Consider the following 25,832-nt stretch of genomic DNA (forward strand, 5'->3'; position numbering starts at 1 on the left):
AGTATGTATGTAGTGTGGGGCTATCAGTCACATTGAAACATTCATAATGGTCATCTTTTCTGCTATTTAGTGTATTAATTGTCCACTAGGTAACGTTTAGTCAATGTTGTTTTTAGTTTGCTTGTCACAATAAAAATGTCTGGTCGATGTTGATTTTAGTTTGCTTGTTACAGTAAAATTCTTAAAAGTTTGAAATCTTGAAATATTATTCCTTTAGGTTGGTGAATAGGAATTCATATATCTTTTTTAAAGTTATCTCCCTGTATGGAGATTGTTAAAACAAAAATTAGCATATGAATCTAGAGATTGAGAGTGAGTGCATTGGAATTTTCCTGAGTTTAAATAAATATTTTTAAGATTTCACAGTTGTTTCTATTCTATTCATTGAACTACTAACATGGCTATATGTATTGCTGAAGTGTCTCGTGAAAGAAAAATAATCAGTGCTTGCCTTCTGATAGTCATCAACTTTGAAGGTGATATCATAAAGTTGGAAATAGACTCAAAAGTGCTAAGTTAACTGGGATTCAGTTAGAAACAACTGCCTGCAGATTGGCAAAATCCTGAAAAGGAAAGAAAAATGAAAAGAATTGATTTTGAGAATGAAAAAGTTTATGAATTTGAATTTGAAGGACAGGGAAGTTTCTAAAACCTGAATGCCAAATAGCAAAAGAATAGGAAATCCCTGTGTTTCAAAAAAAGAGACATAAAAAGTAGAAACTGGAACAAGACAAAATAGTTCGGAAATTTTAATCAGCAGAGACAGTATAAGCGGGAGAAGCAAGGTAAGTGGACAAAGTTTCAGATTTAGTAATAAAGATTTGGTAATAAAGATTTACCTAAATTCAGTCAGAAATGAATTAAAGAAATAAGAAAGAAATCATTTTGGGTCATTTATGAGAATTGCTGTAAAGTTACAATGGGTGAGGGAGCATTGGAACAGTCTTATTGCACTGCAGTTTGTGGGAAAAACATTCGAAGTGTTTTCAGTACCTTCAGTGCAATCTAGTGATTATGGTACACTGGAGAATGCAGTCCATTATGTGTATACATTTGTGCCAGAAGTTTGCAGACAGCAGTTTAGAAATCTGAGGAAGCAACATGACCAGATTTTTGTTGAATTTACTGCAGAAGAGGAAATGATATTGGACAGGTCATAAAGATTGATCCACATTTTGAATGCCTTAGGGAAGTAATGTTATTGGAATAATTTTGAAATGGTGTCCCTTTAGGAAAAAGGTTCTAACCAGAAAACCATCAAGTTTCTAAGATAAGGACGACTGCTATTAAGGTTGATGGTTATGAATTGTCTTATAAACATGTGAGCAGCAGCATACCACTGTTTGCAAATCTGGTGAGATGAAAAATCTGATAATGATAAGAATCTGTTTAACGTGACAAAGATAGTAGAAATGAAAAGACAGATAGTCCTCAGAGGAAGAACAAAGAGCAAAGAAAATTACAGCACAGAACAGGTCCTTTGGCCCTGCAAGCCTGTGCCGATCCAAATCCTCTAACTAAATCTGTTGCCTATATTCCAAGGATCTGTATCCCTCTGCTCCCTGCCCATTCATGTATCCGTCCAGATACATCTTAAATGATGCTATCGTGCCCGCCTCTACCACCTCCGCTGGCAACGCATTCCAGGCACCCACCACCCACTGCATAAAAAACTTTCCACGCATATCTCCCCTTAACTTTTCCCCTCTCACCTTGAAATTGTGACCCCTATATCCACCCTGTCTATACCTCTCATGATTTTGTAGACCTCACTCAAGTCCCTCTTCAACCTCTGTCTTTCTAATGCAAATAATCTGAATCTACTCAACCTCTCTTCATAGCTAGCGCCCTCCATACCAGGCAACATCCTGGTGAACCTCCTCTGCACCCTCTCCAAAACATCGACATCCTTTTGGTAATGTGGCACCCAGAACTGTACGCAGTACTCCAAATGTGGTCGAACCAAAGTCCTATACAACTGCAACATGACCTGCCAACTCTTGTACTCAATAGCCTGTCCGATGAAGGAAAGCATGCTGTATGCCTTCTTGACCACTCTATCGACCTGCGTTTCCACCTTCAGGGTACAATGAACTGAACACCTAGATCTCTCTGTATATCAATTTTCCCCAGGCTTTCCCATTTACCGTATAGTTCGCTCTTGAATTGGATCTTTCAAAATGAATCACCTCGCATTTGCTTGGATTGAACTCCATCTGCCATTTCTCCGCGCAACTCTCCAATCTATCTACATTCTGCTGCATTCTCCGACAGTTAAAACAAGTAAAAAGAATATTTTATTTGCAGTAATCAAAAGTGAACACAAACAAAACTAATAGAGGCTGCACCCCGAAATCTGGCATGATGGCCAATAGCTATATTACACTCCACAATTCTCTGCTGCAACCAGCTCTGATCAACTGGAACAGGGCATTAATCAAGTCCCACCTGGCTTGTAGCACTCAGTGCAGCTGAGTTCTGTCATTGATAAAGAGAGTTTCCTCCTTCCCAATGTCCTCATCTTTATCGTGGAAAAATGTTCCCATTCCCGCAGTTCCTCAGCATCCAGAACATTGCAAGATTGTTTGCTCCAATGGTGCAGCATGCCAGGATGAGGTGGCAGACTCTATACTGGAGTTAGCCAATGAGAAATTTCTTCTCTCAGACAGTGGTCAGTCTGTGGAATTCTTTACCCCAGACGGCTGTTGAGGCGGAGTCATTAAAAGTATATCTAAAGGTGAGATGGGCAGACGTTTAATCGGGAAGGGAATCAAGGTTGATGGCAAAAAGGCAGGGAAGTTGAGTTGAGGATAATCAGATCAGCCACTGAATGGTGGAGCTGACTTGATTAGTCAATGGCACCTGTAATGATATCTTGAAGGCAGAATTCAAGGAAACTTGTTAATACAAATGACAGAAGGTGAAGCAAACCAGAAATAAGATGATCTCTCCGATAGTGGGAAATTGGAATTCCAAGTACTCCTACGAACTGAACTTTAAATCCTAGTTGACATACGAGACTATCTGTGATTGGTTAAGCCTTAATATTCCCATGACAGACTCTTAATGACGAAATGTAACATCAGGGAGAATATTACACAAGAGTGTAACAATTAGGAGGCTGCTTCACCTTTGGTACAACCATGACTGATCTCATCTCGGGCACAACTCTATGATCCTTCCTGCTCTGCATAATGCCTCAACTCATAACTAATTTAAAAATTAATCAATGTCACTGCATCCACCGTACTCTGGGGCAGCGCATTCTACAGATAAACAAGAACCAGACAATATTACTTGGACTGCTTGAAGGAAATGACTTCATCAGGAGTTTACATTGCCATAATAATAATTTTCACTTCTGGGGGAAAGAATAATGAAAGTGAGGTCTTATATGATAACTATGCTTCGGGATCACTATGTTTCAAGAAAGAATGCTGGGGGAAATGCCTGGGTTGAGACTTACTGCAGAAACGTGCAAGACTTCTACACATGAAAACAAAGGCAAGAATAGCCGGATAAACGGTAGATGGGTTTTCAGTCTCCGAGTTGTTGATGTAGAGGTGCCAATATTGAACTGGGGAGCTGGGGCGGACAGAGTCAGAAATAACATGACACCTAGTTTTGTCCTACAGGTTTATTTGAAATCACAAGCTTTTGGAGCACTGGTCATTCATCAGGTGAAGTGGCCTGATGAAGGAGCAGCATTCCAAAAGCTCGTGATTTCAAATAAACCTGTTGGAGTCCTGGAACTTCTGACTCTGAGCTTTTGAACAGAGAGGCACAGATAGAGAAAGACAGCACGAAAGAGAGGGAGAGGTGTTTCATACAAGTAAAAGGCTGAAGCCAGTCTGCTCAGCAGAATGGTAAAGGCTGCAAGTCCTCTGTAAGCTACTTGGCAGAATGCAGGACGGTTTAGTCTGTGGTCAAAGAGATGCATCTGTGACATTCTGAAGACTCTGGAAGATTTATTCTTCAAGCAGCACCCAACATTGATAGGAACAACAGTATCAGGAAGAACCTCAACAGATCACCAGCATTTGCTGTCTATTCCTCAGCTAGTGTTGAGTTTGGCACCTCAATGTGCTCTGCAATGTAACTTCATTACCTTCTTTGAGTCTTGGATCCTGTTGGTGCTGGTTGGAGGGTCCACTCTCCTGCTAAACACAAACCTATTTATTTTCATCCATGCCTACTTGGAATTTAATGCTGTGGTTCATTTTAAGAGCCTTGGCTAAGGCGATTGAAGCTGACAATGTGTTCTGCACATTGCAATGATTCCTGCAAGTAACCATTAGTTAAAAATGTTATTCAATGTCTCTATTACATTATAATTCTTTCTGTGGAGCAATTGCACTAAAGTTCTGAAAACATCTCGAGTATCTGCTGTTTTGAAACCATGTAATGTGCCAGAAACTATCATAAGTGCCTGCTCGAATCCTTGGCTTCTTAAGAAATATGGCTTTTAAAAGAAAATTGTAATAACTTCATGGCTGCTTTATGCAGTTTCATGGTAGTACAGGCAAGAAAATATTACAAAATTTTTAAGAATTGTATTCCTTAACAAACCAAGGAGTGGTGTGACCTTTTTTAAACTTCAAAGCAAACCATCAAGCTTCTGAAAAACTCTAATTTTGATAATGTGTTGACCTCTTTCCTCGAATGGACATGCCTAAGCAACACTCCTGTGTGGAAACTCACACTGCTATTGTCACAGTATACTCCAAAACATAGAAACAACAGATTCCTAGATACCATAATTAATGGACTGCGATGTAGCAAAGGAAAGTGATCTAGATTAGTTATCCACAGATGAAGTGTGAAAGACCATCATTTACCCTCTAATGAATATGGCTGACCTTTGAGCATGTAATTGAAACCAATTCTTCCTATTTACTGTCTATCGTGTATCAATAACCAGTAATTATGTGATTGAATTTATTTTCAAATTGTGACTTTATTTTTAAACACCAAGAAAAGACTAGGGCTGTCAGCAGTTCAACATCAGAAATACAACAGGAACAGAGGAATGTTGTGCAATTTTGCCTTTCAAAAACTGCAAGGCTTAAAAAGTCTTCTAAAAGCCTTCAAACAAGCTCCTCCTGAAAACCTCCAACTTCACTTGTAAAGAAATTAGTCTTCTGGTTACAGTAGTCACCAGTACCTCTCTGCATGAGCTATCAAGTGATCTTCCTTTCAGAGGAACCCCGCAGTTAATATGTCATTAGTATCTGAATTCACCCAAAGCACAATTCCAGAGCAGGGAAAGCCCTTTCCTTCACTGGATTCTTAAAAATATTTGAAACAGAGAATGCTGGAGAAACTTAACAGGTCAGGCAGCACCTGAGGACAGATGAACAGAGTTAACATTTCGAGACTGGTATGCCACATCTCTGAACAGTTTTGAGGAAGATTTGTACTGGATCTGATTAAGGACAAGGAGCAGTGTTGATCTTGCAGCTGCTCCTGGGATTGCAGGCTTAGTTAAAGATTTATCTTTTTTTTAACAATTTTAAAGTTATTAGAGTCATTGTAGTTTACTAGTATAAGATTTTTCTTCCCATTCTGTTTTATTACCATTCAAAAAAACCCCAAGTAAACCCCCAAAAAATTGTGATTTTTTTTTTCAAAAGGACTTTTTAAAACAGGTTTTTAAAAGATTCTACAGTGAACAGCTGAGCTTTTCTTTATTCTTAATTCAGAAACTTAAGGCCTATATGTGTTTTAGAGGAGTTTGTTTACATTGCAAAGGTTTTAGATAAGGTCTTGCGTTTTCGTTCCAGACAGCCCTACATATGGTCAGCTCTGGAGAAGATTCTTTTCTTCTTCGAGGAATTTATTGAAGATGAATCATTTTTAATCAGTTAATCAGCTAAATGGTTGATGTTATTTAATTTTTATATGTTGGTATATGTACTTTAATTTTTTTCCATTTTAACATTATATTCTGCAGGTAATGGCAGATAGTTTATTTCATACATAAGGTGTTATTGGAACATTCTTTTGTTTAAGTTTAATGTTATTAAGGCCATATATAATGTACAGAGTGAGATGCCTAGTAGATTTAGAAAAGTTATTACCCAGCAGGGTCAGTCTGATAGATAGGTGACAGTCAGGAAAGGTAAGCCAGTAAATCAAAGTTTCTGGTGGCACGGTGGTTGGCACTGCTACCTCACAGGTCCAGGGACCTGGGTTCAATTCTACCCTTGGGCAACTGTCTGTGTGGAGTTTGCACAATCTTCCCATGTCTGTGTGGGTTTCCTCCAGGTACCCCAGTTTCCTCCCACAGTCCAAAGACATACAAGTTAGGTAGATTGGCCATGCTAAATTATCCATTGTGTTCTGGGATGCATAGATTAGGCGGGTTTTGCAGGATGGGTCTGGGTGCGATACTGTGTGGATTTGTTGGGGTGAAGGCCCTTTTTCCACAAGGTGGGGATTCTATGATGATAAAATAGATATGCAGTTTTTGGAACTGTTGAAGGGGATAGTTTCTCTGAGAAAAATGGAACGGCCAGTCAGTTATTGGATAATTGGAATAATTCTTATGTCAGGCAGCATTTGACAAGATTTAATAGAATTATTGTTGTTGGGGGCTCTCCTGTCAGGGGCATAGGCAATTCTGCGGCAGTAAGTGTAAATTTAGAATGGTTTGTTGTTTTCCTGGTGCGAGGATTAATGATGCTTCTAAACGTTTCAAGCATATTGTTAAAGGTAAGGTCGAGAAGCTAGAAATTATTGTTCACATTGTTGGGATGTCATTTTTTAAAAAAGATTAAAGCAGTACAGAGTGAATTTAAGAGGTTAGGTAGACGAGTAGAAAATAAAACCTTAAAAGGAGTAACTTCTGGTTGACTTCCAATGCCAAACTTGAGCAAGGAAAGGAACAAAAGGTTAAAGGGAATAAATCAATGGCTAAATGTAATAGCTATTACAGAAACCTAGCTGAGACATGGGCTACACAACAAAGTGTGGAGCTGGATGAACACAGCAGGCCCAGCAGCATCTCACATATACCACATTGGTGGATGTGCAGGTGAACCTCTGCTTAACAGGGAAAGTCATCTTGGGGCCTGGGATGGGGGTGAGGGAGGAGTTGTGGAGGCATGTGTAGCACTTTCTGCGGTTGCAGGGGAAGGTGCTGGGTGTGGTGGGGTTGGAGGGCAGTGTGGAGCGAACAAGGGAGTCATGGAAAGAGTGGTCTCTCCGGAAGGCAGACAAGGGTGGGGATGGAAAAATGTCTTGGGTGGTGGGGTCGGATTGTAGATGGCGGAAGTGTCGGAGGATGATGTGTTGTATCCAGAGGTTGGTGGGGTGGTGTGTGAGAACGAGGGGGATCCTCTTTGGGCGGCTGTGACGGGGGCGGAGTTGGCGTTTGGCCTCGGCGATGTAGAGGTCAGTGCGCCATACTACCACTGTGCCACCCCTATCTGCGGGTTTGATGGTGAGGTTGGGGTTGGAGCGGAGGGAGCGGAGGGCTGCCCATTCTGCGGGGGAGAGGGTGGAGTGGGTGAGAAGAGTGGAGAGGTTGAGGCGATTAATTTCTCGATGGCAGTTGGAGATGAAGAGGTCGAGGGAGGGTAGGAGGCCTGGGGGTGGTGTCCAGGAGGAGGACTTGTGTTGGAGGCGGGTGAAGGGGTCAGTGGAAGGAGGGTTAGACTCCCGGTTGAAGAAGTAAGCGTGGAGGTGAAGGCGGTGGTAAAACTCCCTACCTACGTCCATGACACCACCCAGGCCCTCCACCTCTTCCAGAGCTTCCAATTCCCTGGCCCCCAACACCTCATTTTCACCATGGACGTCCAGTCCCTATACACCTGTATTCCTCATGCAGATCGCCTCAAGGCCCTCCGCTTCTTCCTGTCCTGCAGGCCCGACCTGTCCCCTTCCACCGACACCCTCATCCGCCTAGCCGAACTTGTCCTCACCCTTAACAACTTCTCTTTCGATTCCTCCCACTTCCTACAGACTAAGGGGGTGGCCACGGGCACCCACATGGGCCCCAGCTATGCCTGCCTCTTTGTAGGTTACGTGGAACAGTCCCTCTTCAGCACCTACACAGGCCCCTAACCCCACCTCTTCCTCTGTTACATTGATAACTGTATCGGCGCCGCCTCTTGCTCCCCAGAGGAGCTCGAACAGTTCATCCACTTCACCAACACCTTCCACCCCAACCTCAAGTTCACCTGGTACATCTCCAACACATCCCTCGCCTTCCTGGACCTCTCAGTCTCCATCTCAGGCAATCAGCTAGTGACTGATGCCCATTTCAAGCCCACCGACTCCCACAACTGCCTAGAATACACCTCCTCCCACCCACCCGCCTGCAAAAATTCCATCCCCTATTCCCAAATCCTCCCCCTCCGCCGCATCTGCTCCCACGATGAGGCATTCCACTCCCGCACATCCCAGATGTCCAAGTTCTTCAAGGACCGCAACTTTCCCCCCGCAGTGGTCGAGAACGGCCTTGATTGCGTCTCTTGCATTTCCCGCGACACATCCCTCACACCCCGAACCCGCCACAACCGCCCAAAGAGGATCCCCCTTGTTCTCACACACCACCCCACCAACCTATGGATACAATGCATCATCCTCCGACACTTCCGCCATCTACAATCCGACCCCACCACCCAAGACATTTTTCCATCCCCACCCTTGTCTGCCTTCCGGAGAGACCACTCTATCCATGACTCCCTTGTTCGCTCCACACTGCCCTCCAACCCCACCACACCCGGCACCCTCCCCTGCAACCGCAGGAAGTGCTACACTTGCCCCCACACCTCCTCCCTCACCCCCATCCCAGGCCCCAAGATGACTTTCCATGTTAAGCAGAGGTTCACCTGCACATCTGCCAATGTGGTATACTGTATCCATTGTACCCAGTGTGGCTCCCTCTACATTGGGGAAACCAAGCGGAGGCTTGGGGACCGCTTTGCAGAACACCTCCGCTCGGTTCGCAATAAACAACTGCATCTCCCAGTCGTGAACCATTTTAACTCCCCCTCCCATTCTTCAGATGGCATGTCCATCATGGGCCTCCTGCAGTGCTACAATGATGCCACCCGAAGGTTGCAGGAACAGCAACTCATATTCCGCTTGGGAGCCCTGCAGCCCAATGCTATCAATGTGGACGTCACCAGCTTCAAAATCTCCCCTTCCCCCGCCGCATCTCAAAACCAGCCCAGATCGTCCCCTCCCCCCACTGCATCACACAACCAGCCCAGCTCATCCCCTGCCCCCACTGCATCCCAAAACCAGCCCAGCCTGTCTCTGCCTCCCTGACCTGTTCTTCCTCTCACCCATCGCTTCCTCCTATCTCAAGCCGCACCTCCACTTCCTACCTACTAACCTCATCCCACCCCCTTGACCTGTCCGTCTTCCCTGGACTGACCTATCCCCTCCCTACCTCCCCACCTATACTCTCCTCTCCACCTATCTTCTTTTCTCTCCATCTTTGGTCCACTTCCCCCTCTCTCCCTATTTATTCAAGAACCCTCTCCCCATCCCCCTCTCTGATGAAGGGTCTAGGCCCGAAACGTCAGCTTTTGTGCTCCTGAGATGCTGCTTGGCCTGCTGTGTTCATCCAGCTCCACACTTTGTTATCTTGGATTCTCCAACATCTGCAGTTACCATTATCTCTGAGACATGGGCTAGACTGGCAGCTCAATGTTCCCAGTTTAAGATAGATCATAGAACATAGAACAGTACAGCACAGTACAGGTGCTTCAGCCCATGATGTTGTGTCAAATTTTTACCCTAAACCTAAGGTCTATCTAACCTTCACCCCTACTTTATACTACCATCGAAATGCCTACCTAATAGCTGCTTAAATGTCCCTAATGAGGCTGACTCCTCTACCCTCTCTGACAATGCATTCCACGCCCCTACCACTCTCTGAGTAAAGAACCTACCTTTGATGTCTCCCCTACATCTATCTCCACTCATTTTAAAATTATGTTCCCTTGTAATAGCCACCTCCAACCTAGGAAAAAGTCTCTGGCTGTCCACTCTATCTATACCTTTGATCATTTTGTACACCTGTGTCAAATCACCTCTCATCCTTCGTCGTTCTAAAGAGAAAATACCTAGCTCTCTCAACCTTTCCTCCTAAGACCTTCCCTCCATTCCAGGCAACAGCCTGGTAAATCTCCTCTGCACTTTTTCCAACGCTTCCACGTCTTTCCTGTAATGAGGCAACCACAGCTGGACACAATACTCCAGATGTGGCCGAGCCATGCTTTTGTATAGCTCGAGCATATCTTCACAGCCATTGAACTCAATCCCTCTGTTAATGAAAGCTGACACACCATATGCCTTCTTAACAACTCTACCCACCTGGGTGGCAGCTACCAGGGAACTGTGAACATGAACCCCAAGATCCCTCTGCTCCTCCACACCGCCAAGAATCTTTCTGTTAAACCTGTATTCTGCTTTCAAATTTGTCCTTCCAAAATTAATCAACTCACACTTTTCAGGGTTAAACTCCATCTGCCACTTCTCAGCCCAGCTCTGCATCCTATCAATGTCCCTATGTAACCTAGAACAGCCCTCCGCACTATCTATAACTCGTTCCATCTTCGTATTGCCCATGGACTTACTAATCCCTCTTCCACTGATACATCCAAATCATTTATAAAAATCACAAATAGAAAAGGACCCAGAACAGATCCTTGTGGTACACCACTTGTAACTGGGCACTATGTTGAATATTTTCCATCCACTACCACCCTTTGTCTTCTAAGGGTCAGCCAATTCTGAATCCAATCTGCCACATTTCCCCCGATCCCATCCCTCCTTACCTTCTGCATGAGCCTACCACGGGGAACCTTATGAAACGCCTTACTTAAATCCATGTATACCACATCCACTGCTCCACCTTCATCCACATGTTTGGTCATGTCTTCAAAGAATTCAGTAAGGTTTGTGAGGCATGATCTACCCCTCACAAATCCATGCTGACTATCACAAATCAAATTGTGCCTATCCAAGTGATCATGAGTCCTGTCTCACAGAGCCCTTTCCAATAATTTGCCCACCACTAATGTAAGACTAACTGGCCTATAATTTCTGGGGTTATCCCTATTCCCTTTCTTGAACAAGGGAATAAAGTTTGACTCTCTGCAATCTTCCAGCACAATATCCGTGGACAGTGAGGACGAAAAGATCATTGTCAAAGGCCCTGCAATCTCTTCCCTAGCTTCACATAGAATCCTTGGATAAATCCCATCAGACCCAGGGGACTTATCTATCTTCAAGTTCCTCCAAATTTCTAATACCTCTTCCTTATTGATACTGACCTCCTCTAGCCTACCAGCCTGAATCACACTGTCCTCCTCTATAACTAGGTCCCTCTCAGTTGTGAATGCCGAAGAAAATTACTCATTAAGGACCTCTCCTATCTCTGTTGACTCCGTGCACAAATTCTCATCACAATCCTTGATCGGCCCTACCCTTTCCCTGGCCATTCTCTTATTCTTCACGTATGTGTAAAAAGCCTTGGAGTGTTCCTTGATCCTATCTGCCAAGGTTTTCTCATGCCCCCTTATAGCTCTCCTAAGCCCTTTCTTCAGCCCCTTCCGGGCTAACTTGTACCCCTCTAGATTCCTTCTCTGATCCTTGTTTCCTAAACCTTATATAACCATTCTTCTTTCTCTTAACTAGTCGTTTGGCCTCTGTTGAGAACCAAGGCTCCCTCACTCGACCACACCTTCCCTGCCTGCTAGGGACAAACATATCGAGCACATGCAGTATGCATTCCTTAAACAATCTCCACATTTCAATAGTGCTCTTCCCTGACAACATCTGTTACCATTTTATGTTATCCAGTTCTTGCCTAACAGAATTGTAATTACCCTTCCTCCAATTATAAACCTCACCCTGCTGTAGGTACCTATCCTTTTCCATGACTATTGTAAAAGTAACAGAGTTATGATCGCTACTGCCAAAATGCTCTCCTACCAACAGGTCTAACACTTGGTCTGGTTCATTGCCAAAAAAATCCAAAGTGGCATCTCCTCGTGTTGGTCTATCTACATACTGTGTCAGGAATCCTTCCTGAACACACTGGGCAAATCCACTCCATCTAAACTATTACAACTAAAACGTTTCCCATCAATATTTGGAAAGTTGAAGTCACCCATGACTACATCCTGTGACTTCTGCACCTTCATAGTATCTGCCTCCCAATCTACTCCTCCACTTCTCTGATACTTCTAGCATTGAAATATACACACCTCAAACCATATCTGTGTCCATAATTATGCTCCATCGTCTGCGTTTCTTTATGAACAACCTCACTCCCTGTTGTGTCTGTTGGAAGGCTGAATACTTCATACTCTGAATTATAAATCTGGTTCCCCACTCCCTGCCAATCTAGTTTAAACCATCCTGTATAGCTCAAGCAAACCTCCCTCCCAGGATATTTGTGGCCTACTGGTTCAGGTGCAACTATCCTTACTGTCAGGTCCCACCTTCCCCAGAATGTGCTCCAATTATACATATAATGGAAGCCCTCCTTCCTATACCAGCCCTGTAGCCACGTGTTTAGCTGCACTCTCTCCCTATTTCTTATCTCGTTATTACGTGGCACTGGTAGTAATCCAAAGATAACCACCCTGTTTGTCCTGGACTTCCAACCTAACTCACTGTGCTCATTTTTCACATTCTCAGTCCTTTTCCTACCTATGTCATTGGTACCGATGTGTACCATGACTACTGGTTGCTCACCCTCCCCCTTAAGGATCTTTAAGACATGATCCGAGACGTCATGAACCCTGGCATCCAGGACACAACATACCATCCGTTCATCTCATTCACATCCACAGAACCGCCTGTCTGCGCCTCTTACAATTGAATCCTCCACTATAATTGCTCTCCTATTCTCCCCCCTTCACTATGCCATAGAGCTGGGCTCATTGCCAGAGGCCTGCCTGAAATGGTCTTCCCCTGGTAGGTCACTCCCCCCACAACAGTATCCAAAATGGTATACTTCTTATTGAGGGGAACAGCCACATGGGATCCCTGCACTGTCTGCCTATTCCCTTTCCCCTTCCTGACAGTCACACAGCTACCTTTTTCCTGTACCTTGGGTGTGACCACCTCCTTGTAACTCCTCTCTATCACTCCCTCAGCCTCCCGAATGATCTGGAGTTCATCCAGCTCCAGCTCCAGTTCTCTGACACGGTTTGTGAGGAGCTGGAGTTGGGTGCACTTCTCGCAGGTGAAGTCAGAGGAGACACCAGCAGTGACCCTTACCTCCCACATCCTGCAAGAGGAGCATGCAACTGCCCTCGCTTCCATTCCCTGTGTAGGAAGGATAGAAAAGGAGGCAAGAAAGGGGGCTGGGGGAGGGGGTTGTTTTTGATTAAGGAATACATTATTGCTGTAACTAGGGAAGATATTTTTGAAAAATCGTCTGGTGCAAATATATGGATAGAAATTACAAATAAGAAAGGAAAGATCACTTTGGGGTTGTATTACACACTGTCCCCCCCCCCTCCAGTAATAGGAGTGAAACTGAGAAACAAATATGTAGGGAGATCTCACATACATGTTAGCATAATAAGTTTGTATTAATGGGGGATTTTAATATTCCAAATATTTTGGGCAATAAGGCAGGGCAGGTGACTGAAGTAAAAGTGGGGGAACCCTTTGGGTCTCACGGTCATAATTCTGTTAGTTTCAAAATGCTTATGGAAAAGGATAAGGAAAGTTTTTAAATTGAAGTACGGCAAATTTTAATGGTATGAGACAAGAACTTTCAAAAGTTGATTGGAGTAGACTGTTTGCAGGTAAAAGGAATTCAGACGAGTGGGAGGCTTTCAAAATGTGATGATGAGAGTTCAGAGGTATTTTGTTACTGTTAGAAGGATGAGGCTGGTAAGATAAAGCAACAAGGATGAATAGAAATATTGAGGTTCTAGTCAAGAATAACAAAGAATCTTTTCTTAGATAGAGACAACTTAGTTCAATTGACTCTCTTAATCAATGTAAAGAGTGTAGGAACAGTCTTAAGAAAGAAATCAGGAAGGCAGAGAATGGATATGAGATAGCATTGGCAAATAAGGTCCAGGATAATACAAAGAGATTCTACAAATATATTAAGAGCAAGAGGGCAAGTAGAGATCATTGGACCATAAAACTATAAGACATAGGAGTGGAAGTAAGGCCATTCAGTCCATTGAGTCCACTCCGCCATTTAACCATGGCTGATGGGCATTTCCACTCCACTTCCCTGCACTCTCCCTGTAGCCCTTGATTCCTTGCAAGATCAAGAAATTATCAATCTCTGCCTTGAAGACATTTAACATCCTGGCCTCCGGTGCGCTCCGTGGCAACAAATTCCACAGGCCCACCACTCTCTGGCTGAAGAAATGTCTCCTCATTTTCGTTCTAAATTGACCCCCTCTAATTCTAAGGCTGTGCCCACGGGTCCTAGTCTCCCTTCATAAAGGAAACAACTTCCCAGTGTCCACCTTTTCTGAGCATGCATTACCTTGTAAGTTTCTATTAGATCTCCCTGCAACCTTCTAAACTCTAATGAGTACAATCCCAGGATCCTTAGCTGTTCATCGTACATTAAACCTACCATTCCTGGGATCATCCATGTGAATCTCTGCTGGACAAGCTCCAGTGCCCGTATGTCCTTCCTGAGGTGTGGGCCCCAAAATTGGACACAGTATTCTAAATGGGGCCTAACTAGAGCTTTATAAAGTCTCAGAAGCACATCGCTGCTTTTATATTCCAACCCTCTTGAGATAAGTGACAACATTACATTCGCTTTCTTAATCACAGACTCAACCTGCAAGTTAACCTTGAGAGAATCCTGGACTAGCACTCCCAGGACCCTTTGTACTTCACCTTTATGAATTTTCTCACCATTTAGAAAATAGTTCGTGCCTGTATTCTTTATTCCAAAGTGCAAGACCTCGCATTTGCTCACGTTGAAAGACAGGGCCTCCTAAAGATCTAGGAGGTCATCTCTGTGTTGAACCCCAGTAAATGGGAGAGATACTATATGAATATTTCATGGAGAAAGAAATGGAGTCCAGTGAATGCAGAGAAATAAACTTTGATATTTTAGAAACAGTTCACACTATAGTAGAGGAAGTTCGGGAGGTCTTACAGAATATAAAGGTGGGTAAATCTCCAGGACCCTATCTAATCTATCCCAGAAAATGTGGGAGCTGAGGAGGAAATTATGAGACCCCTTGCAGAAATATTTGCATCATCTATAGTTACGGGTGAGATGCCTGATGACTGGAGGGTGACTAATGTTGTACCTTTGTTTAAGAAAGGTTGTAAGGAGAATCTGGGGAACTACAAACCTGTGAGTCTAACTTCAGGTGTGGGTAAATTGTTGAGGGTGATTATAAAAGCCAGGATTTATGGACATTTGGAGATGCAAAAATTGATTGGGGAAAGTCAGCACGGTTCTGTGCAAGGGAAAACATGCATCACAAACTTGACTGAGTTTTTTGAGGAAGTTACTGAAAAGGTTGATGATGACAGAGTAGCAGACACTGTTTATTTGGATTTTAGTAGAGTTTTGGGCAAGGTTCTGCATGGTAAACTAATTAGTAAAGTTAGGTCACATGAGATTCAGGTTGAGATTGCCAATTAGATACATAATTAGCTTAACGACAGTAGACAGTAATGGTGTAGAGTTGCTTTTCTGACTGGAGGACTGTGACCATTGGTGTTCCACAGTGACTGATTCTGCGTCCTCTTTTGTTTGCCATTTATATGAATGATTTGTTTGAGAATATAGAAGGCATAGTTAGTAAATTTGTGGATGATGCCAAAATTGGTGGCATTCTAGACAGTGAAGAAATTTTTCTAAGATTACTAAGGGATCTTGTTAAAATAGATCAATGGCTGAAAAATGGCAAATGGAGTTCAGTCTGGATAAATGCAAGGTATTGCATTTTGTTGCAACAAACAAGGGTAAAGCTTATACAATTAATGGTAGGTCCTTGGGTAGTGTTGTAGAACAGAGGGACCTAGGAGTGCAGCTGTATAATTCTTTAAAGTTTGTGTCACATGTCGACAGGATGGTTAACAAGTCATTTGTAGTGCTTGCCCTCATTGCTGAGTCCTTTGACTAAAGGAGTTGGGACGTTATGTAGAGGCTGTACAGGACATTAGTGATGCTGCTTCTGGAATACTGTGTCCGGTTCTGGTCACCCAGTTATAGGAAGGATATTATCAAGCTGGAGACAGTTCAGAAGAAATTTACCAGGATGTTGCCAGGTATGGAAGGTTTGAGTTATAAACCTTATAAGGTTTATAAAAAAAGGCCAGATAGGCTGGGACTTTTTTCACTGGAGCATAGGAGGTTGAGAGGTGACCTGATAGAAGTTTATTAAGTAATGACAAGTATAGATAGAGTTGATAGTGGTTGCCTTTTCCCTAAGATGGGGAAAAGATTAGGGAGCACATTTTTAAGGTGAGAGAAGAGAGATTTAAAAAAAAGACAAAAGGCAAATCTTTTACACAGAGGGTGGTTCATGTTAGAATTAACTTCCTGGTGAAACGTGGGTGTGAGCACCATTACAGTGCTTAAAAGAACTTGGATTGATATTTCTGTTCAGTTATAATTGATGTATAATTGATGTAGATGAGTACTTCCTACTTTTCTTGGGCTGTGTGATTGAGAATTGGTAACTTTTCCAGCATGTGTGCATGAAAAAACAATCTTGCTTGTTTAAATCCATGGAAGTCAGCTGTTGGTTTTAAATTGACCACACACCAAGGGGAGGTTTGGAGCACAAACATTAGTTTTTTAAAAAAATACAAAATACACTAATTACTGTTCTAGTATGGGCTCTTCTGTTCTTCATACAAGCTCAGGCCAGACTTCCAGATTTCCTTTCAATACTTTGTAGCAGTTTAACATTATGATAATGCCACAGCATTCCTCAATCTTAATTGCTTTGGTTCCAACCTTCTAGCAGAGTCCCTAACATTTGACTACTCAGGTCACACTGACATCACAGCATATGCCAGAGGCTTCTCTGCATGCATTACAGTCTACCTCTATAACTGCAGGCAGCAGGTAAGTCAGTGGTTTCAGTTTAATGCTCTCCTTTGCCTGTAATAGCAGAAGGGAGCGGGCCCCATACTGTAAACAGTCAAACTTCATATAAATCAACAGTGATACATTCTTCCACAAACTATTGATGTCCCCAGTCAACCCTCAAATTGCTATTTCAAGGTTTTGCCCATAATTCTCACTGTGAAAGTACAGCAATCTAGTTTATAACTAGAATCCAATCTTCCAGTACACTGCAATTTAAATGCAGATTAGCCATAATCTAATTGAATGGTAGAAAGTGCTGGAGAAACTCAGCAACACCTGCAGAGAAAGAAATAGAGTTAATGTTGTTCTCTTTCCACAGATGCTACCAGACCTCCTGAGTTTCTCCAGCACTTTCTGTTTTTGCTTCAGATTTCCAGCATCCGCAGTTCTTTGTTTCTGTATTGAATGGCGAAACAGGTTCCAGCTTCTGAATGGACTAATCCAGCTCCTCTTCCATATCTAGGAATAATTCGACTTTGCAATTGATTTATAGAACTGCAATCCTTTTTTGAAGACTTAATGTTCATACTTCGACTTTGTGTATTGAAGCCAGAACATTGGCAATGTAATGAATGAACTGAAATGATCACCTCTTGGGTATCATTATTTGATCCAAAGAAAGAAACATTTGGGTAAATATTTCATAATTGCACGTATTCATTTTAGTGTGGAGTGTATTTTAATCTACTGGAAAGGTACAAAATTTAGCAACAGCTAAGTAGAAGCAATGCCTTCCCCGATTTGGAAAAATCAGCACCTTTCTTGAGAAGGCACTAAATAAAGCATGACAGAAGCTTCTATTACCACAAAGAGGGAGTAAAAGGACCTGCAGCAGAATATTTGAAAATAAATGAAATTGAATACAATGTTCCAGGTGAAGAGAGTAAGGGATGTGGATGGCATAGTGAAGTCCCTTGCCAATTCAAGGGAAGGATGGATACTGAAAGAATAGTAATGAACGCCGTTAGTAATGGATGCCAGAGAAAAACAGCTCACTGCACACAAACAGCAAAGCGCTGAACAATTTACCCGAAGGCATTTAAAGAGCCAGAAGTTGTAAAAACTGATTTATTCACTCAAGATTGTGAGTATGATACCAAGCATGACAGTAAAATATTACAGAAAACATGTTGACTTTGATGATTTTGAAGTCTGCTGATGACAGTGTGAACATTAAAACTCATCTTCCCCACTGGGATAGACAGACAACAGAACAATTAAATTAATAGTACATGTAACATCTCCAAAAGAATTAACAGCAAATACTGTGGATGCTCAGCAAGAGCAGAAATTGCTAGAGAAATTCAGTTGTTTTTGGACTATCTGTAGAGAAAGAAACAAAGTTAACGAAGAGGTTTCATGCCAGACTTGAAAAGTAACTCTGCTTTCTCTCCACAGAACTGCCAGGCCTATTGAGTTTCTCCAGCAATTTCTGTTTCTATTTTTTAAAGAATTCTTTGCAACTATGACAATTGTTAGCAACACGTTTATACATAGAAATGTGCACGAACTATTTTCAGAATGTCCATGTCAATAAAGTCTTTTGACCATGGAAAAGATAAGATGGCCCAAAGCCAGAGCAGATAGATATTCTATCTCTGAGAGGCCTGCAATTTTTGTAGTTCATTTGCACTATATTACAGAAGATATTCAACAAATATCTCAGTGTCATGGTTTACACCCAGAAAGGAAAGGATCAATGTTACTTAACTCCAGGATGTCACTCACATTAATCTGGGTCTACTTTCTATTGTGGTAACATCCAAAGGTGACATGTACATATTTATTTATTTTACATATACATTCTTGGGCCAGAAGGTGTCCTGAAGCGTTAGCAACAGTTGCAGTAGCATATGCAGACTGAAATTGGGGTGGCACAGTGGTTAGTGCTGTTACCTCACAGGCTAGGGGCCTGGATTCAAACCTACCCTTAGTCTGTGTGGAGTTTGCACATCCTTCCAGTGTCAGTGTGAGCTTCCTCTGAGTGCTCCCATCTCCTCCCACAGCCCAAAGCTGTGCTGGTTAGGTGAATTGGCCATGCTGAATTTCCCATAGTATCCAGGATGTGCGAGCTAGGTGGATTAGCCATGGGAAATGTAGGGTTAGAAGGACAGGGTGGGTCTGCATGGGATGCTTTTTGTAAGACTGGTGTGGTCTTGGTGGGTTGAATGGCCTGCTTCCACATTGTGGGGATTCTATGAAATGGAACATATGTCCCACTGTTTTCTGGTTTGATGTGGTTAACATTTTGGATCTTAAGTTGACTATTGCTTCAACGTTCCCTTTCTGCATCCAATACTTAGATTCAAGTGGAATCACCAACTCCATCAAACTCTGTTGCACCACCCAGAATAATTTGAGGAATGAACCTCAGGTTGTGTCAGAAGGTTGCCCTTATCCAATAACTATCATGCAATTAAATGTAAATGTGGAAATGGACTTAAGGCTATCAACAACAGGGACACGAGAATGCAGCAATATTAGCATTATCTCTTAAATTAAAAGGCAAACATGTCAAATAATAAACAATTTGAAAAGAATTAACAATTTTGCAACAACTTGGGGGCTTGTTCAGCCTTACCTTATTCCACCTGGACACTTTGCTGTTGGATGTTGGAACAGTGACCAGACACTGATGGAAGTCAGCACAAATAAAGAGGTATGCGCTCTATGTATAATGTGAACTGCAATCAGGTTATAAAAATCTAAATTTGCACCACTGTGAATACCAAGAAGAAAATGATTCCCTAAATTTGACAGAATTAAATTTAGCAGTAGTGTCCCATCCATCAACCTCGTCACAACCTGCTGTAGTGAAATGATTGAATGGTATGCTAAAAGATATGTTTCCAGTGTAATTTATGATGACATGCCATTAAATGTTGATATTGTATTGAGTCTGTAGAAGGTAGAAATAAACCATTTCACAATACTGTCAACTTTGATATATAATTTCACCAAACCATTATATTTACATAATATCAATTTTTAAATTAACCCGTATAATGCAAATACTTGCCATCAGGGACAGCAAATTCAATGCAGCCTCAACTGAAACCTTAACCTTTTGAGTGGCAATGTAACACTTTGACAACACATCAAGCAAGAAATTGTAAAATCTTGTAAACTGCAAAAGGACCTCATAGTCATTGTTTTGTTAGATGTAATTTTATGGCTGTAAAGCATTAAAATACAAAGCAATTGACACTTCCCTGGCTTCTGCATATTTTTGATAGGGTTTTTTAAGCACATGAAATACTCCAATTGAACAATTTTAGGAGCTGACCAAAACGCACCAAAATAAGCTAATTCAGAAGAATTTCCTATCCACAAATATCACCCCACAGCACCTCACCCTCAAAGAACAAATCATTAGAATGAACCATGCCAACCTGATGCAATAACTTGAATTATTGAATACTGGGTACAGTAAAATGTTGTATTTCACATGAATTGATAAACATTTTTCTGCACTGTAGTTTGGTCGAGGTCAAAAATCACATGACACCAGGTTATAAGACACTTCAAATAAACCTGTTGGACTGTAACTGATTTTGTGTGATTTTTGACCTTGTCTACTCCAGTCCAACCTCTACATCAAGGTTTGGCTGAACAAAGATTAATGTCCCTTTTGGATAGGTAGGTTGGTTATTCAGGTTAGACCAATAGGAACATGAGGAGTAAGAGTAGGAAGAAGCAGTACTGCTCCTCAAACCTGCTCTGCCATTTAATAAAAAATCAGGGCTGATCTGATCTTGGCTTCAATTCCTTTCCTGTTTGTGCCCCATTAACACCCGTATACTTCAATAATCTGCTGATCTCACCATGAATGTATTCAATGGCCCAGCCACATTGGAGAAGAGAATTTCAAACATTTGTGACTTTCTCAGAATAAATTCCTCCATAGCTCCATCTTAAATAATAGATCTCAGTTGAAATGAACACAGCAACACCAACCTATCTCTTGATGTGCACCTCTAGTCAAGTTAATATTACTCATTGATGACTTCTTCTCAATGATCAAACACCCACAATAGATTTATGTCAAATCCTTTTGCATTTTCTTTTGAAAAATGGTCACTAATTGACTGTGAAGAAAGGTTTGGAGAATATTTTCCTTATGCAAAGTTGTAGGAGTAGGGAATCTCTTGCCACAGGCAATTGCTGAGGCTTGAGGGGAAACGTACCTCAAATTTGGAAACTGGGGAATATATATTACTCTGGAGAGAGAAAACTGCAGTGGGGTTAGTTTTAAGATTGCTCTAGAGAAGAGCAAATCTTAAAAATTTGACCTGAATGGTCTCCTTCTGTACTTGAAACCTGTGAATACTGCCAGAGAAGGGAAAGTAGCACTAGCCTAATGAAAAATAAAGCTAGTTTCACAAGATTTTATATTCCAAACAAAAAAAGAGATTATTGATAGTGGAGGCTTCTACCTGAGATCTCATGGATCTGGAATTTCTTGAGGGATATTCTGATCTCCATCCATAAAAGAATGTTGCTATAAATCATAAAATCACAAATTGTCTTCCAATGTATTTCTCCAGGATTTTTTGCAACCTTTTACCAAAGTTATCATTGGAGAGCAGGTGAAGTCCAACTTTATTATTTCATTTTGCATTAACATCTTCAAATTTTACCATGTTAATTAAATTTTGATTTTCTTTTGGTGTCAACTTTGACATTCACAGTTTAAACTTAATTACTGAATATAATTTTTGGGGTCTTCCTTTTGGGAGGGATACACAATAAACTGTTGGTGTGCGATCTAAAGAGTACACTTGTTTCAAAAGAAGTTTCAACTAACAATGTGAAGCTATTGTTTTGGGGAACAGTCAAGTATTTCGCCCAAGTGATATTGACATGTAGATAGAGGAGAAATCCCTTCTGTCACCCAGCTGAATAAATTTACTGAGAATCCATGTAGATGCAAAAGGGAAGCCAAAGATAACCAAGAGAGAGAGAGAATAATTTTAAACTTACAGGAGGAATGACTGCTAGGAAAACTCTTTCTGCCCTCTGACACTATATCCGGATCACCTGTGCAGTGCATCTCAGGGTTCATCACACCATCCGGAAAGCAGCGGTTAAAGAAATCGGGACGTGGTCTGAAAGGAAATATATCATGAAGATTTAGGTTCAATAGCTTAATGTCTTTGTAAAATAGAAAGCAACTAATAGTAAAGACTAATAGATACTACACAGTGTGGAGCTGGAGGAACACAACAGGCCAAGCAGCATCAGAGGAGCAGGAGAGTTGACGTTTTGGGTCGGGACTAACACTTTGATAGCTAAGTAATTATCTCAGACCTGCTCAAAATAATTAACAATTTGCTCTAAAACAAAATAAATCATTTAAAAGATATGTTTCGGAAAGTAGTGAAAGTTTCTCATTTGACCTATAAAGAAATGCATTTGCTCAAGTCAGACCATTAAACAGATTTCTACTTATTTTCACTAAGAATGCAGCTGTCAGAGGTTACAGAGTGACTGGGGGCTTGTTTTCCTGTTATCCTGTTTCTACTGAGCTTTACATATGTTGGAAATCTTCTTGATGGTGACTAAAAAAGAAAAGCCTTTACTATGCCCATTATTTTCTGTGCAATGTTTTGGGTTGTGAACTAACTCATGCATGTGGCACCACATAATCTACGATGTACAGCTTTCAGAAACCAGACTTATAAACAGGTTCAGGATACAAATTTCACAGATGTTCATTATTCTGAAAAGAAAATTGGTCTAGCTCTTCAGTTGGTCAGAAAGTTGCTCATCCAGCATGGGGATCCTGTGTATTCCCGATCATGGCAGAGTTTGAAGGAATTGCCTGAGAAATGGAATATTCCACTGGATAATTCCTCTACACCTAGAACTCTTCAAACGTCTCCATTTAAATCAGGGAGTTTGAATGACTCAGCCATTTCCGAGGCTATTTAAGAGTCAACCACATTGCTGTGGATTTACAGTCATGTAGTTAAGTCCAGGTAAGGATAGTTGACATCCTTCCTTAGGGATATCAGTGAATTCGATGAGTTTTTACAAACAATGGCTGGTGTCCAAGGTCAGATTTATTAATTATACTTAAATTCCACTAATTTCCACATCATAGGTCTTGAACCCTTGCAATCAGATCATTAGTGTGGATCTCTAGACTACTAATCCAATGACATGACTGCTATGTCAACCTCTCCCCATACATAAATCTTTCAAAGTGCTGGAAATATTGACACAGACACAAATTACTGCATAGTCTCCCACTGTGCTGCAAATTTTTCTATGTTTCAAAGTAATACCTAAAAGAAACCTAAATGTGAAGCACCAAAACAATAATAAAGCCATTTAGATGAGATGGAAAATTAAACTCAGCAATTCTGAATCTGATGAATAAACTGAATCAGTGCCGTTGGCAGTATCGTTATTATTGATTTACTTTTTAGTGTTAAAGATTCAAGTAATAGGTCCAGGTCCTGAAGATTGAAACTAAAGGGAAATCATAGACTTTTAAACTAGCCTCTAAATATTGTGGGAAGTTCTTTAGAGAAATGCAATAAACAAGTGACAAGATTGATCACTCAGATTAATATGATCATTGACTATTGATTACAGAACCTCATCTACATTCAGCAATCTGCAAAGAATACAAAAGTGACCATATATTGTAGATTTTCTCTCATGTGTCAAATTGTATAAACTAGCAGTGCTACTTTAGAAAATAATTCAACAAATCGTGCCCGTAAAACTTCTTATATTAGTGTAGGCATCTGGAAATCCTCTCACATACACAGGATTTTAAATAACTAACTGTTGACAAGGCTATTCAAGTGCTGTGTTATAAAGAAGAGATGTATTGGGTCATTAATTCCTTGCAGTGCTGTACTGATGAAAACAGTTACAAATAATGTTCATAGTTTGTTCTTGTAATTTATACCACTAACAACACATTTTGAAAGGATGTGCCAAGAGAAGCATTGCTTTTTGGTATTTTGCCATACCTAATATTTAGTTCACTATGGTCTTAAAAACTGGCAGGGCTTCTGCTGGTCTCCCAGAAATACAGAAAAAAAGGCAAGAAATTAGTTTCACTAAGCATTCGGTTTCTGGGTCTGACTAAAATGTTGCTGCCCTGGATATTGTTTTTGCTTGGGGTAGGTCACCATCTGTAGCTGGTGCATTGCTAATCCCATGCAAAGACAGTTCCCTCTGAATAACAATGCAAACTCCAGTGAGGTAATTGCTAAAAAAAAGGGAGAAAATGGAGATCTTTTCCTCACCAGATAGCAATGACGTGCAGACCCTCTTGAGCCCATATAATGTTTGTGAGCTCTTTTTAATCCTGAAGTCTCCCCAGTTTGAAGATGCAAGGGGTTTATTTCTATGTAACTACTCCTTTATAACACACTGGGGCCTCTTTATAAGGCAAGGTGCAACTCTCTGGGTGTTTCGGTTTTAGTTATTGGTGGGGGTGGGAGGTGAGCGGGCAGTGTTGGGGTGTCAACCTGGGCTTTATAACAAACCCTCAGCCTCCCTTATTCTAATAAAAATGATCCTAGCATGTGCAATTTTGCCCCACAGCTGCAATTTTCAAGCCCTGATAACATGCAGTAAATATGTCCTTCCTGTCATGTAGCAATCTGAACTGTACACAGAACACCAAATGTGGCCTGGCTAGCATCTTAAATAGTTCCAGCATATTTGTATTTACTAGCTGTACCACAGAAAGAAAGCATTCCATATGCCTTCTATTCAACATTTTCCATCTGTCCTGCCACCATTATGCAACCATGGGCATGTATTCCAAAGTATCTCACTTCTTCTACCCCTCTCAATATCCTCCTGTTTACTGCATTATTTGACTAGTTTGCCCTCCTCAAATACATAACCACACACTTCTTCAGATTGAATTCCATTCACCATTTCAATGTCATTTAACGCAACCATTGATATTTTCCTGGAGCCAATAGCCATCCTGTTCACTATCAAATACATGTCGTCGGCCAATTTCCCAAGAGTTGCAGCATCACCTCAGGAACTAGCACACACCAGTGAAACAGATAATAAACCATAAGGGTATCACTAAAAGATCTGAACACTTCAAAGACTATCTGTGCAATATGTATGCAGGGACACATGAAATTAGTACAGACTTGAAAACACAAACAGCCCTTTGTTCGTGCTAGATCATTTTCTTTATAGACTCTAGATGTGGAGTGACTTGCAAATTATACTGCATGTAGTGCCCTTTTCATTTTATGGGAAAGAGTGTCTGAGTAACTATAATTTTGTACACTGTGTCTTCCTGTTTACATGCGACTTCTGCTGACATCATATTAAGCAAATAAAGGGTGTAGAACTGTAGTCATTATATAGAGCAGACACTGATCAGATTCAAATTCCCAGATTTTTTTATAGAATCTTAGCTAAGACATAAGTGCAAGTCCTGTTGGTGGAATGGAATATTTAAAATATGGCAGACCGATCCTGCAATTTCTCATTTATACAGCACCATCTATTTAAAGTGAAGTGCTACAAGAGGGGAAAAGATTGAATTTTTAATTTTCAGAGCAGCACAATGGAGCAATGATTAGCACTGCAGCCTCACAGCACCAGGGACCCGTGTTCAATTCCACCCTCAGGCAACTGTCTATGTGGGGTTTGCACATTCTCCCCATGTCTGTGTGGGTTTCCTCTCACAGTCCAGATACATGCAGGTTGGATGGATTGGCTTAAATTGCCTATAATGTGTAGGCTAAGTGGATTA

At 41.4% G+C, this 25,832-nt stretch overlaps 1 protein-coding gene across 3 annotated transcripts in view; it reads right to left on the reverse strand.

The window, feature by feature from the left end:
• plpp4 (phospholipid phosphatase 4) overlaps positions 1-25,832 on the reverse strand; it is a 250,252-nt gene that overhangs the window by 94,776 nt on the left and 129,644 nt on the right. For all 3 annotated transcript variants that reach the window (XM_048550709.2, XM_048550712.2, XM_048550710.2), the window contains exon 5: positions 22,061-22,185. In XM_048550709.2, the coding sequence (XP_048406666.1) occupies positions 22,061-22,185 (125 nt within the window). The remainder of the gene's footprint in view (positions 1-22,060; positions 22,186-25,832) is intronic.

The sequence above is a fragment of the Stegostoma tigrinum genome, chromosome 20 (assembly GCF_030684315.1).
Source record: "Stegostoma tigrinum isolate sSteTig4 chromosome 20, sSteTig4.hap1, whole genome shotgun sequence".
Classification (NCBI taxonomy): Eukaryota; Metazoa; Chordata; class Chondrichthyes; order Orectolobiformes; family Stegostomatidae; genus Stegostoma; species Stegostoma tigrinum.